Source organism: Neoarius graeffei, chromosome 19, assembly GCF_027579695.1.
Source record: "Neoarius graeffei isolate fNeoGra1 chromosome 19, fNeoGra1.pri, whole genome shotgun sequence".
Classification (NCBI taxonomy): Eukaryota; Metazoa; Chordata; class Actinopteri; order Siluriformes; family Ariidae; genus Neoarius; species Neoarius graeffei.
The window spans coordinates 56,431,515-56,446,482 of NC_083587.1; the positions used below are offsets into that span (position 1 = coordinate 56,431,515).

A 14,968-nucleotide genomic window follows, 5' to 3' on the forward strand; every position below is an offset into this window, starting at 1 on the left:
AAATAATCAACAGCAGCATGGTGTGATGCATCCCAAGGTGAAGTGCCTTGGCTCATACTATCCCATACTTGATTGTTTTTCAAAAACTGTGCACCCTGAAGCATTTTATTTCTTTTATAGAACAGAAACTTGCCAATGACATATGACATAGGTTTTAGCCACTTTCACTTTTTTTGAAGTAAAAACAATGCAGCTTGTCATGTTCCTGAATGCCCTGTAGTTGACAATGTAATCTGATGCTATAGACCAGGGGTGTCAAACCTGATCCATAAAGGGCCTTGTGGCTGCAGGTTTTCATTCCAGCCATGCAGCAGCACACCTGACTTGGCTCATTCAATCAACTGAACTGTCTTCACACAGTCAAATACTTGCAGCCACACCCACCCTTGATTAAAGGGTGGGTGTGTCAGTTGATTGAATAAGCCAAATCAGGGTGCTGCTGCATGGCTGGAATGAAAACCTGCAGCCACACGGCCCTTTATGGATCAGGTTTGACACCCCTGCTATAGACTCTTTCCATAGATTTTAAATAAATGCCTGCTTACAAGAAACCTCAGCATATCAACAACCAACTTGTTGCAAATGATCTGGTATAGAAGTGCAAAAATATTCAAACAATTGTGTTAAAATATAATGCATGATTTCACGGGCGATTGCTCTAAGACAACGAGGGAGGCTCAGCCTCCTCTAAAAATTCTGGATCTGAAATAGCAATGTTATAAGTTATAACATTGCTATTTCAGATCCAGAATCATAGAAATATATGTGCTCAACCCAACTACAGTGCGAAATCATTCCGTTATAACTTTCCCCAGTTCGCCTAATGTGCGCATGAGTTTTTCCCCTCGTGACAGCGCGATGCAGCCCAGCCTCAGTGGACTTCAATGGCATTTGGGAGCTATGCGCTTTTCAATCTCAAAATGCAAGACGATTATTGGACAAATACTGCGAAAACGCCCGCCCACGGAGTCCCACGGACTCCCAGCCTCAGTGGACTTCAATGGCATTTGGGAGCGATGCGCTTTTCAATCTCAAAATGCAAGACGGTTATTGGACAAATACTGCGAAAATGCCCGCCTACGGACTCCGAGCCTCACAGTGGGAGGGACATGGCGGTTTCCGCGAGGAGACTGGTGATTGGTGAAAGCGGCCGGATATTTTCTTTGATTGACAGCTCGTTTCAACTATAGACAGGCAGCGGTGAATTTCAGTTCAGTCCCATGCGGATTCGCAAGTGCTGTGGTGTATTGTAAGAGATCAGCTTACACTTCGATTTCATTCATTACATACGGTTTCTACCAGCTTTTTTAGTTTGTATATATTTTCATTGTAAATAAAGTGTAAATATAGTGTTGTCAAGTTTGCTATCTTAGTTCCAGAAATTTTGTTTATTTGAGTGACTGAACTTGAACTTGAGGGGGCTAGTCAGCTAGCAAGAAAGCTGCGCACGGATGCCAAGCATTGCTGATTTAATTTTGGCGAAGCCATTTTCCAGTCTTCCTTTCGAGGAAAAAATTAAAATTAAAGAGCAGGGTAGACCAACGCCTCAAATTGACTTGGTGAAAAAGGTAGGGAATAATACTTGTTCCTTTCAGCTCTCCTGGTACAAGAAAGTGAATTGGCTAACAGCAAGTGACCCACATCAACAACAGTAAATAGGCTACTTTAGTAATATGTCATGGATGGACCAAAAATATAGAATCTATTTAAAATGTTTATGCTGAGTATATTATATTGGAATATATATATTTCTGGATATGAATTAAACACAGCTACAATTTGGAAAACATTTTTAAACAAAAACACAGCCGAGAACATTTCACACTACAGACCTGGATTAAAAGTGAAGGGTTATCAAAATTGTCAATAAAACATTTCTCAGTCAAAATAAGTAAAATATAGGGAAAGTTTCATTGAATGAAATGTGTGGCACCCAGCTCTATGTTTGGCTCCCCAAGGTCAGTGCTTGTGCCTATTCCAGAACACTCTGCTGTTACTGCTGAGGTTCCTGACAAAGAGCTGCTTTCAATAATGATCAATTTTTAAACAACATGCCACATGCCACAATTTTAAAATATAAAATGTTAAAATATAACCCCCCCCCCCCCCCCCCCAACACCACCATCATGTATATTGGACAGTAGGCTAATGGGGCAAAAGAACCTGTTATTTCACAGTTTGTGACCCTGCCAACAATCAGCCAGATCAGAGGCAAGAGTATGGGCAAAATTGATGTGTTTTTTCTTTTTTCTTTTAAAATCTGGAAATATCATAACCGACCAGCCTCCCCTGTTTGAAAGACTACCAGCTGCCACTGCATGATTTAGTTAAAATATCAAAATTGGAATTCAGGAATGCTGTAGTAAAAATGCAACTAGATAGAGACTGTGACTAAAGTCACAGTGATTTGCACTAACTGTTACAAACTGGAATGTCTGGTCACTGTACCCTATAAATCCGGAATGGTAAGAGCTAGAGAATGATGCTTAGTGAGGAAAAAAGCCTGTTTTTCATGGATCATTCTGGTTTGGTGATCCAGATCAGCACCAAAAGTCATAGCAACTTAATGCAGCCCAGAGGTATTCTTCATGTGAAATTTGGTGATTGGTTGAAAACTGAGGGAGAAATAGCATCCTAAAAATCTCAAGAGAATAAGAATAAGAACTAGATAGATACTGTGACTAAAGTCACAGTGATTTGCACTAGCTCTTACAAACCGGGACGTCTGGTCACCCACCGTACCCTATAGATCTGGAACGGTAAGAGATAGAGAATGACGTTTAGTGAGGAAAAAAATCCTGTTTTTCATGGATCATTCTGGTTTGGTGATCCAGATCAGCACCAAAAGTCATAGCAACTTAATTCAGCCCAGAGGTGATGATTGGTTGAAAACTGAGGGAGAAATAGCATCCTAAAAAAATGTTAGGATAATAATAATAATAATAATAATAATAATAAAGTAGAAAGATCCTGAGTGAGAATAACAATTTGTGCTAGTGCAAATTAATTATACATTAATTTGTATGTGTTTATCAACATGGCATTTAAATATAACTAATCCTGTATGTCTGTTGTTCTTTTTTTCATATGCATTTAATCTGCATTCTGTTTATCGAAGAAACGTCTCAGTTGTCAAGTACAGTATGTGTTCATTTCCAGGAATGTTCTGAAATAAGTCTATTCTGTGAAACGTGAATGAGCAAATCTTGGCAAAACTGATGATCAAATACTAGACAGACATTCAGTTCATCCAATCTGCTGAGTCAAACAGGATGTACCGGTAAGTGCTTCTTCTTTTCACTGTGTGTCAGTACTGGCAAGTCACTATATAGAACAATCATCGGGTGTGTCGGACACATCTGAACAAGAGACATCACACAGATTAACACAGGTAAGAAGATATTGGGTTTGTTCATCTAACTTTGAACTATATACAATATTATTTAAGCTACTTCTTTTTTATCATCACAAATATATTTTAGTTCTGGAGTTTTACTTGTTAAAGTTCTCAAGGTTGGTAATAAGTATACAGACAGAAGCCCTGAAGCATTTACTCCAGTATTTGGAATTCACAAATTCATTGGACTCAAGATATCTTAAAAAAAAAGTGTCTTAACCTTCATGTGTGATCAGCTTATTAAAACCTATTCACTCATAATCTGAATTTGTCCAGACCAGGAGCAGTGAAATCAATGGAATTTAAAGGAGAATTGGACACGCTTGTACCTAATTGGTCTTACTTTAGCATCACGATTGGTGCTTTGGTGCATTTCTGATATGATTTTCTGTCATTTCTCAGCCTTTCATACAAAAATCATTCCAATACTTCATCTGTTATAATCCTTACATTCAAAGAACCTCCGCAACCAATGTCAAGGGAAAAAAAAACGAGTAGCAATTGTATCACTTGCATGACAGCAAATTCGGTTGTTCATACAAATGAAGTTAACCCCATCGTTCACCTTTTACTTTACTTGAGGCATATCTGCTCCAATTGAGGTGTTTAACGTACTATTGTTTAACCTTCTGCTAAAAATGTAAAACCTTAAAAAAAAGTAATTCGACTGTCTTGCTGTTTTGTTAAAGGAGTTGGAAATTTTGCATTTATATTAACCTTCTCCCCACATTTGATAATTTCTCCCTCAAAGGGCTTTCTTCGTTTTATCATTTGAGAAACCCTTTACTATGATGATAAACTTTAACCACTGAACTTTACTAGCTTAAATAATTAATGCCTATGACTGGAGTTTAATAGTCACTTTTTTTTTTTTTGCTGTACACCTTCACATTAATTAAATATTTTATGTGTTTATGTGATACTCCATCTAAAAAGCTTTATTACCAGACACACATAATGATACATTCTTAAAGGTTCTTTGGTTGTTTCTCTGGCAGATCCCTTGAACAGAACATTTCTTCTGCCCTTTCAGAAAGCTTTCAAAGTTGAACCTTTTTAGGAAGAACCCTTAACTATACAACTAACCATTTGAAACACTCTTTTTCTGAGAGTGTATTAAGAAACCACAGGTTCCAGATTTACCTTTCGACTAGTACCCTTTTCTGAGTCAAACTATTTTTTGGAAGTTAGGACCCTTAACATGTGGCATGGTGGTGTAGTGGTTAGCAGTGTCACCTCACAGCAAGAAGGTTATGGGTTCAAGCCCAGTAGCCAACGGGGGCCTTTCTGTGTGGAGTTGGCATGTTCTCCCCGTGTCTGTGTGGGTTTCCTCCAGGCGTTCCGGTTTCGCCCACAGTCCAGAGCCATGCATGTTCAGCTAATTGTTGGCTCTAAATTGACCATGAGTGTGAATGGTTGTTTGTCTCTATGTATCAGCTCTGTGATGATCTGGCGACTTGTCCAGGGTGTACCCTGCCTCTCGCCGATAATCAGCTGGGATAGGCTCCAGCTTGCCCACAACCCTGCACAGGATAAGTGGTTATGGATGGAAGGATGGATGGATGGACTCTTAATGATCTAAAGAACCATTTGAAATATATTTCCCTTCCCCTATATCTTCTTACTTGTATCCCTTTAAGAAATGTTTCTTAGCTGAATCATTTTTTTTGGAAACTAAGAACCTTTGAAGAATCCTTGAAGAGTATAACAGCCTTAGGGTCTCCTGACCAATACTGGATGTAGAACTGACTACACTGCGAGGTCTATTTAGTATTTCTTTGATGTTTAGTCTTAAAGGTAGAATTCTTTCTACTGCACAACCTATCAAATCTATATTATATTTCAACACAGTTCAGATCAATTTTAAATGCTTGACATATTCTAGGTATTAAGAAGAAAATAATTACAAAGAAATTGGATTTAGGAGAAGACAGTGGCACAGCAAGTAGTGTCACCAACTCATGGATCTTGAGTCCCCACTTTGATGGATTTGCTATTTTGATGGAATTGCCCATGTGTGTGAATTTGTGTAGAGTGGCATGGTGGTGTAGTGGTTAGCACTGTTGCCTCACAGCAAGAAGGTCCTGGGTTCGAGCCCAGCAGCTGGCGGGGGCCTTTCTGTGTGGAGTTTGCACATTCTCCTCATGTCTCTGTAGGTTTCCTCCGGGTGCTCCAGTTTCCCTCCAGTCCAAAGATTGGCCTGAAGTTGGACTGAAGTGCCCTTGAGCAAGGCACCTAACCCTCCACTGCTCCCCCGGATGCTGTAGCATAGCTTCCTACTGCTCTAGGTATGTGTATGCTCACTGCTTCAGATGGGTTAAATGCAGAGGTTAAGTTTCACTGTGTGTTTAAGTCTGTACTTGAGTGTATGTGTGACAAATATTGGCTTGGCTTCTTCTTGATGCCATGTGATGGACTGGCATTCCCACCTTGCACTCAGTGTTCCTGGGATAGGCTCTGGATACACCAGATGAAGGTGTGCCAGGATAATAAAGATGAAAAATATCAAATGAATAATTTGGAGTGTGTACCACACACTTCACCAGATAGTTATGATGGAAGGGTTCTTGGCTTCATTCTGGAAAGCACTGGCAACATGGAATCATTTCCAGAAGTAACCCTCTTTTGGAATTCTGAGCTGCTTTGAAATGAAGAACAATTCTTTTCAGGACATACATGTTTTTAACATGAGAGTTTTTTCCAATTAATTGTCATTCAGTATTTGAGAAGTTTTCAGGAAACAAAATTTTCAGTTTAATGGATATCAAATTACTGTGTTAGTAACTCTGGAAATAGAACTAGCTTCAAGTAGAATTGCTCTTCAGGCAAAATTGTGTATCTTTTGCCTCAGTTCTCGACAATGTAACCTACCATTTGTGGACTAAAATGGTGACTTGAAGAGAATTATACTTTCTATTAAAATGAAAATGTTTCTCTTTCTACAGGTTGCCTTAAAAGACAACCATGCTGTGGACAGAAGGGTTGAGCAATTTGGTCCTGGTGGTGGATGGCATCATACTGATTGCAGGTTTTCCTGCCAACCTGCTGGCTCTCTACACCTTTGTTCAAAAGGTGAAGCAGCAAGCTATGCCTATCGATGTGCTCTTGCTCAGCCTCACCATCTCAGACCTGATCTTCCTTTTCTTCCTTACATTCCGCATGAAAGAGGCAGCCGACATGAAATGGATCATGAGCTACTTTCTCTGTCCACTTTCAGGATTCTTCTTCTACACAACTATTTACAACAGCACCTTACATTTAACAGCAATCAGTGTGGAGCGCTATCTGGGAGTGGCCTTTCCAATCAAGTACAAACTCAAGCGACATCCTCGAAATGCTGTGATCGCCAGTGTCATATTCTGGGTGGTTTCCATGGCCCATTGCAGTATTGTCTATATCATGCAATACTATAGGCACAAGAATGAAAATGTCACTAATCCGGTCGACAAGGACATTTGCTATGACATGTTTAGCAAGGAACAATTGACGATCCTTTTGCCTGTCCGTCTGGAATTGTTCATCGTGCTGTTCTGCATCCCTCTTATCATCTGCTGCTTCTGCTACATCAGATTTATCCACATTCTCTCCCGCTTACCGAACATCAAACCTAAGAAGCGCTCCAGGGCCATTGGGCTTGCCCTAGCCACCCTCCTGGTCTTTATCATCTGCTTCCTACCTTACAACGTGTCCCATCTTGTAGGTTATATTATATCATCCAGTCCCGACTGGAGAGTGTATGCACTAATCCCCAGTACCTTGAATGCCTGTTTGGACCCCTTTGTTTATTATTTCTCCTCTTCAGCACTTCGGGGGACTTTAAAACGACTGATATACAGAGGCAACAATCGCCAGCACACCTCCTGTTGCCGGCGATTGCTCAACTGTCCCCAACTAAACTGTATTGCACATGAAGAAAGCACACAGGGTTCCAATGACATATCTTATTAGAAGCACAACATAATTTTTTTTTTACCAGCATGTTACATGTTACAAGTCAACCAGTAATTCAAAACAAGTAGTGTACTGATCCTGATAAACAGCAGCAAAGAATACCCAACCACACTCTAGTTAACATCCATGCACAAGCTAGAAATGACATTTCCAACTTCAATATTTCTTAAGGCTCCACAATTAACAACAAAAATGAAAGCAATGAGTGCAGAAAATGTGCAAAATAATAAATCTGTGTATCCGATTGCAGTATTTAAGGATGTACCAATCTTTACAACATGGTGGCTTAGCTGAAATCTTTGCTTTTGCAAGTAAGATCACGCAGCATAGAAGCTCATGTCTGTCAACGGAATGGTCCTTAATGATCAACGAGTGGCCTTCCTGGCTAGGGAATGCAATCCTACAACATGCTTCAGTAGTGTCTGGGAGATATTCCCAAGCTGATAATGACCAAGGACTTCTTCTTCCTCCTTGTCCAGCACTGTTGCCAGGTCGGGGTCCATGTGGACCCTGTTGATCCACATGTCATGTTAACTGGAGCATAACTTTACACCGGATACCCTTCCGGTCACAACTCTCCCATTTCTGGGCTTGGGAAACAACCATTCACACCTACAGGCAATTTAGAGTAGCCAGTTAGTCTAACTGCATGTCTTTGGACTGTGGGAGAAAACCAGAGCACCTGGAGGAAACCCATATAGACACGGGGAGAACATGCAAACTCCATACAGAAAGGCCCCCGTCAGCCACTGGGCTTGAACCCAGAACCTTCTTGCTGTCAGGCGGCACTGCTAAACACCACCATGCCACCATAACGACCCAGGACTTGAACCACCATATTCGACTCTGACCTCAGTAGTGTCTGAAGATATTAATCCACACTTTTTAGCCACTTGTGTTTTGGCCAACTTTCCTGTTGCCCATGTCAATCTAATGGATATCAATCCAAAGCACTTTGGTCTTTACTCCAATCACAAAAAGGCTGCACTGTAAGTACCCTAACAGCATGACAGTAAATGTGAAATGTGCCACTTGTTTGTATAACATTCTCCTTTTTGGATAGCACTGTGGGAACCCAATACATCTGAATTTTGGCTTGTGTTTAGAACAGAATAGCATTTTTTGGACAAAAATTGCAGAACATGGTGAATAATGAATGTCCAAACGTGAATGTTGTTTGACCATTACTGTAAAATATTTGGCTATGTTGAAAAAATTTATACTGATTTTTTTTCTTATTCGTAAGCTATTATGAATATACAGGGTGATTCAAAATATGTTAACACTTTACTGACAACATTTTTCTTTACAGTTTTCTTTTTTGGTTACTGTTGTTGGTTTCCAAAGCAATGAAGCTACATTTTACAGTCCAAAATTAGTACTGTACACTCTTGTGTCATGATGTTACCACATTATTACAGTGCTAGTATCATATACTGTGTTAACATTTCTTTAAACTCATGCTGAACATACAAATAGATAAAACTCATGAATCCCAATGCTTGAAAAAATGTAAAATGGTACTGTTATACGTATAATCAACAGTTATTCCATGAAATCGAGTTGGACATGAACTGATAGCCGACGAGGCATGTAACACCGAGTCGGCTATAAGCCATGTATGATGAAATTGAGTGAAATAACTGTTTTATTCTATCCACATTCACTGGATTTTAAGAAACAGAGCATTTTTATTGTTATTTTTTGCAAATTCGATCAATAAAAACTTTGCACAAAAACTCTGACAAAATCATTTCCGCTTAGAATGTAAACAAACCAGCGAAATGACAGGAGCAATTTGTGAAAAATGCGATAATAATAATTCTTGAAAAATACAAAAGATACGTTCTTACCATCAAATACTTTCATTCCATATTTTGTTGCTTTTTTGTATTTTTGGGGATTTTATTTTCGAGTAGAGTTTTTATTTCGTCCTCAGTTGGTTCAGCAAAACGCTCCGCCATTTTGCTTTTCTTCTTTAGGGTTTTTTTTGGTGGTTGACAAACCAACTTAAAGGTGCATTACTGCCACCAACTGGGCTGGAGTGTGGAACAGGATATATTGGGGGGGAGAGGTATATTCTTTATAGCTATTTCTGTTTCTTTTAAATACTTGATAAAGTGATATATCTGACTTGATGCGCTCTGCTGGTTTTTTCTCTACTCACAGTATATGAGCTGATAGCCTAGTAGTAGAGTAGCCAATCAATCAGAGTGCACAATTGCTCATATCCAGTGAATGTGTATAGAATAATATAACAGAATAAATTAGAGCTGAATTCAATAATGGTGCCATATTTGATGTTAAATATCTGTGTAAGAAGTCTGGTAATATGAATTTAAATATGAGAAGGGATATGCACTGACTGTTGGTCACCTTCAATTGGTATTAGAACAGAACTTCTGCCTTCCATCCACTATTTATTGTATTTTTCTGTTTTTTTTAAACTTTGTATACAATGTAATGGCAAAGTAGATTTCAGTGAACTTTTCAGAAATTAGTTCATTTCATACCAAACCCTTGATCCTGACCAGGTTCCTGGTAATTATGTATTTATATACTATGACCAAGTAATTATGTATATTTCTCCGCATGTTATACTTTGCATTATGTAAAATAATGAAAATGTTATCCAAGCATATGTGATGAAACATTGTAATCAAAGTGTCCTGCTGAGAATTAGGCTTCTTTTAATTGCTATTTAATAGTGTGGGATTTTTTTTCAATTGGTTAACGGCAAAGTCGACGACTAGAAGGTTTAGAGATCAAATCCCAGCACTGCCAGAGAGCGCCAGAGGCCCTTGAATGTGAAGCTTCAAAGAGAATGTGCTTAAGTAAGGATTTGTGCCAGTGTAAATAAGGAATGGATTTTAAAATGTATTCTGTTTGAAACTCCTGCTGTAAAGTATAAAGCTGATCTATTTATTATGCTTGAAGACGTTAATAATGACTCATGAACATTTGGAAGCACTGTGCAATGTGAAGTAATAATAATAATAATAATAATAATAATAATAATAATAATATGTGTATCATTACCATCTTACCATTAAACAAGCTTAGAAAATCAATGTCTTGTTATTATCTCCGCCAACTTTGTTGGAGAAGGTTATGTTTGTGTCTGATTGTTTGTTTGTTCCCAATGTAACTCAAAAAACTAGTGAATGGATTTCGATGAAATTTGGAGGAAAAGCTAACCATGAATCAAGGAATAATTGATTAGATTTTGATGCAAATCTGGATATGTATGTGGATCCAGGATTTTTTTTTTTTGTCTATTCCCAATGTAACTCAAAAAGCAATGAATGGATTTGGATGAAATTTGGTGGACAGCTTTAGTATTATCCTAGGTTCAAGTGATTTGATTTTGATGTTGATAATATGTGGCTTGACGAAGGTATCCACTCTACCATGTCTCCTTCTAGTTTAAATTTATTTTGTTCTTCTGTAGTCCTGAAAGCTTCAAATGTTTCTCTGTCAGAGCGTTGCCAGTAAAATATTTTTTAGAAAGTAATGACACCATACTATACAACTATACAACAAACCATTTGAAGACTATTTAAATATTATCATATTAAATGGTATTTAATGCTTTTATTTTATTTTGTCTATACTCGATGTAGAACCTTATAAGTGTTTTCTCATCACAAATTGCTCTAAATTAAACCTTTTTAGAAAGCTGTGTACATTTGGATGTGAAGCAGAGAGTTTTTATTGCTTGTAAGCACAGATGGCATTGCACAATAAAATATTTTTTCCACATTGCCAGAGAATGCTAATTAAAAAATATGTGCTTTTGCTTCCAGTTCAAAAAGGGTGCTGTTTTTTGGGTTTTTTTCAGATTTATTTTTTAAGCCATGAATTATGTGAAAAGTATTCTCCTAAAAATTATGAAGGAACTCTTTTAAAAAAATTATTATTTTTTTTTAAAAAGAACATATCACAGACCGAATACAGAGACTTAATTCCCCAGGAGTTAAATGTCCATCATGTTAATTAATTAATTAATGTTAATGGATTATTACATTAAGTCTAAATGATTCACTGATATTGAATTAATTATAGGGACTTGTGTTGTTGATGTGCTGCATAATCTAAGACTAATAATACGTGGTTAAATAAACTCCCCCAAAAACATGTGCTGTGGTTTAAAAAGGGAATACGTGTAATGTAATTGTCAGTATGGTGAAGTTTTCTGTCAGGACATATTATGAAAAAACTCACTTTTTCAGTGCTTGTGCATATGCATTTGGGTATCTGGAGCCAACCAACCTACAACCTGCGCTGTCTATGTCAGAAAACATGAGCTTCAACAAGCTGTTCAGATTTGTCTCCTCTTTCTACACTCACCGCTGGCCATTTTAACAGGAACTTGTTCCTGAGTCTAAGATTCCTGTTCTTGGCTGCAGGAGTGGAATCCAATGTGGTCTGTTTTCTGTTGCATGCTGAGATGCTTTTCTGCTCACCACAGTTGTAAAGAGTTGCTATGAGTTATTATATCCTTCCTGGCAAAAAAAGCTTGAACCAATCTGGCCATTTTCCTCTGACCTCTCTTATCAACAAGGCATTTCTTTCCACCCACAGAACTATCCCTCTGTCACTCACTCAGTGTTTTTTGTTTTTCGCACCGTTCTATCTGTGTAAACTCTAGAGACTGTTGTGTGTGAAAACCCCAGGAGATCAGCAGTTTCTGAAATACTCAAACCTAAAATACTCATCTGGCTTAAACCAACACCCATGCCACCACAGTGAAAGAAAGTCACACTTTGAGATGACAATTTTTCCCATTCTGATGTTTGAACATTGTGAACATTAACTGAAGCTCTTGATTTGATTTGTATCTGCATGATTTGATGCATTGTGCTGCTGTCAAGGGATCGGCTGATTAGAGAACTGCATCAAACAGCAGGTAGATGGGTATTCCTGATAAACTGGCCAGTGAGTATATGTCACAATGAGCTCATTAGAAGAAGAAACCTTTATTTGTCACATGCACACTTCAAGCACAGTGAAATTCATCTTCTGCATTTAACCCATCTGAAGCAGTGAACACACACACACACAGAGCAGCGGGCAGCCACACTACAGCGCCCGGGGAGCAGTCAGGGGTTCGGTACCTTGCTCAAGGGCACTTCAGCCCAAGGCCACCCCACGTTAACCTAACTGCATGTCTTTGGACTGTGGGGGAAACCAGAGCACCCGGAGGAAACCCACACAGACACGGGGAGAACATGCAAACTCCACACAGAAAGGCCCCCGCCAGCCACTGGGCTCGAACCCAGAACCTTCTAGCTATGAGACGACAGTGCTAACCACTACACCACCATGCTGCCATTAGAATTATGCCATGCCCTCATCTGAGTATCTCCACTCATGGCTTAAGAACTGCCTTTTGCAAATGAATATTCACTTGGAAAGTGCTGCCTGGTTGACCAGCAGAAGAAGGGGTGGGGTGAGCAGTGGCTCATTATCATTTAAAGGAACAGGTGCTCAAATCAGTCATTTTGAACAGGGCTGTTTAGATGGGGTGAGAAGGGAGCTGTGGTATTTTATCCTTGGGGTATTTTGACCAAAATATGACACAGACATTTTACTAATACCTCAGGGAACTCTGTCAACTTGTGGAAAATGAGTGTAACATGTCACCTTTAATATTTATGGAAGGAGTGGCCAATATTAGCATTTTATCACAGTATGTTTTCCCCCACAGCAAAGTCTCTGGAAAGGAGGAGTTTACATGTTCCAGTTTCTTGTTAACATGACAAGTTGTTTTTTCTGATTATGTCAAGAGAATGAAAAGAAAAAGATGGTGGTGAAGATGTAACTGTTTTTATTCAGTCCACATTCACTGGATATGAGCAATCATGCACTCCGATTGGCTACTCTACTACTAGGATATCAGCTCATATACTGTGAGTAGAGAAAAACAAAATGGCGGAGCATGTGGCTGAACCAACCAAGGATGAAATAAAAACTCTACTCGAAAAAAAAAAACCCAAAAATTGTTATTAAGTATTTAAAAGAAACTGAAACAGCTAAAAGAATATAGTCCCCCCCCAAAAAAAAATCTCAATATCCAGAATATACCATGACTGACTCACACCATATTCTTTTTTTTTTTTTGACATCATGAGATACATTGCTGAATCAATGGTGGAACTATTTTATGTCATGAGAGCCATCCTTGCCCAATCCCTGCACAGGAATTTTTTGACAAGGGATATAAAGTATTATTCTATCCACACTCACTGGATATGAGCAATTATGCGCTCTGTTTGGCCACTCTACTACTAGGATATCAGCTCATATACCATGAGTAGAGAAAAACAAAATGGCGGCGTGTATTGCTGAACCAACTGAAGACGAAATAAAAACAAAAACCCCCAAAATACAAAAAAGCAACAAAATTTGGAATGAAAGTATCTGATGGTAAGAACATATCTTTTTTTATTTTTCAAGAATTATTATTATCGCATTTTTCACAAATCGTTCCTGTCATTTCACCGGTTTGCTTAGCGGAAATTATTTTGTCGGATGTTTTGTATCATGATTTTATGAATCGAATTTGCAAAAAATAAAAATGCTCTCTCAATATCTAGTGAATGTGGATAGAATAAAACAGTTATTCCACTCAATCTACGTGCCTCATCAGTTATCAGCTCATGTACGAGTCAATTTCATGGAATAACTATTAAATAGCTGCTATAACGTGACATTAAATGTAACTATAAACAATTAAAATCACAACAAGTCTCTTTTTAGTGAATAAAACATTATTAGTGTTGGCAAATTTGCTGTGGTATGAGAGAGAGAGAGAGAGAGAACAGTTGTTGTTATCCTCTGCTGTTATATCTTGATTATTTTCCTAGAACAGCACATCCCCAAGTGTTTTATTCCTTATTTATTGTATTATAACGATGGTACAATATCATCACACCTCAGACACATGGCTCTTAATGAAAACTAAAGGTGAAGAGATGACTGAAACATTCATTTGTTTGTTTCCTCAATCTTTGACGTGGTAAGTGTGTTGGTATGTGAGCTGCACAGTATTGTGAAACACCTGCATTTCTCACATAGGGATTTTCCACAGTGTGGGGTACTGAATAAGGTATAAACTTTAAACTCAGTGGAGAAAATTCAATGTGCTATCAGTGGTGTTTACGCACACATCGTGCAATGATTGGATAAAGAATGTGGAGACAAGCTGAAAATGAGATGTGGGCTACAGAGGAGTAGTGTCGATTAATTACTCCCCTGAAGTTGCTCTTAAATCTCTCTCTCTCGCTCTCTCACACACACACACACACTTGTCTGGCTATCCTTGCGAGGACCTTCTGTTGGATCGAGTTATTCAGCTAATTAATACCAATACCAAAACAAACTTGAACTTTTACTGAAACATTTTGATTATTCAATTTTTAATTTTTATTATTTACTGATTTGTGTCCTTTTTAAAATAAAAGCTACAGGTTTTTTTTCTTAAATTGAAAAAAAAAAAGGTTTTGCTTGACCCACAAGGTCAAAAATGTCTGATATCCCTATTCTAGTGTGAACATGAGGTTTCTAACAACACATAAAAACACACACTAAGAGCCAGTCTGTCTGTAGCTACTGCCT

At 38.3% G+C, this 14,968-nt stretch overlaps 1 protein-coding gene across 3 annotated transcripts in view; it reads left to right on the forward strand.

The window, feature by feature from the left end:
* Window positions 1-10,888, forward strand: part of LOC132867429 (free fatty acid receptor 3-like) — a 61,335-nt gene extending 50,447 nt beyond the window's left edge. The window contains exons 1-3 of one of the 3 annotated variants that reach the window (XM_060900330.1): window positions 3,205-3,391; window positions 5,554-5,685; window positions 6,343-10,888. In XM_060900330.1, coding sequence (XP_060756313.1) covers window positions 6,362-7,345 — 984 coding nt within the window. In that variant the 5' untranslated portion in view covers window positions 3,205-3,391; window positions 5,554-5,685; window positions 6,343-6,361 and the 3' untranslated portion in view covers window positions 7,346-10,888. Of the gene's footprint in view, window positions 1-3,204; window positions 3,392-5,553; window positions 5,686-6,342 lie in introns of those variants that run through there. The other 2 variants (XM_060900331.1, XM_060900332.1) reach the window with 2 other exon arrangements.
* The last annotated feature ends 4,080 nt before the right edge of the window (window positions 10,889-14,968 follow it).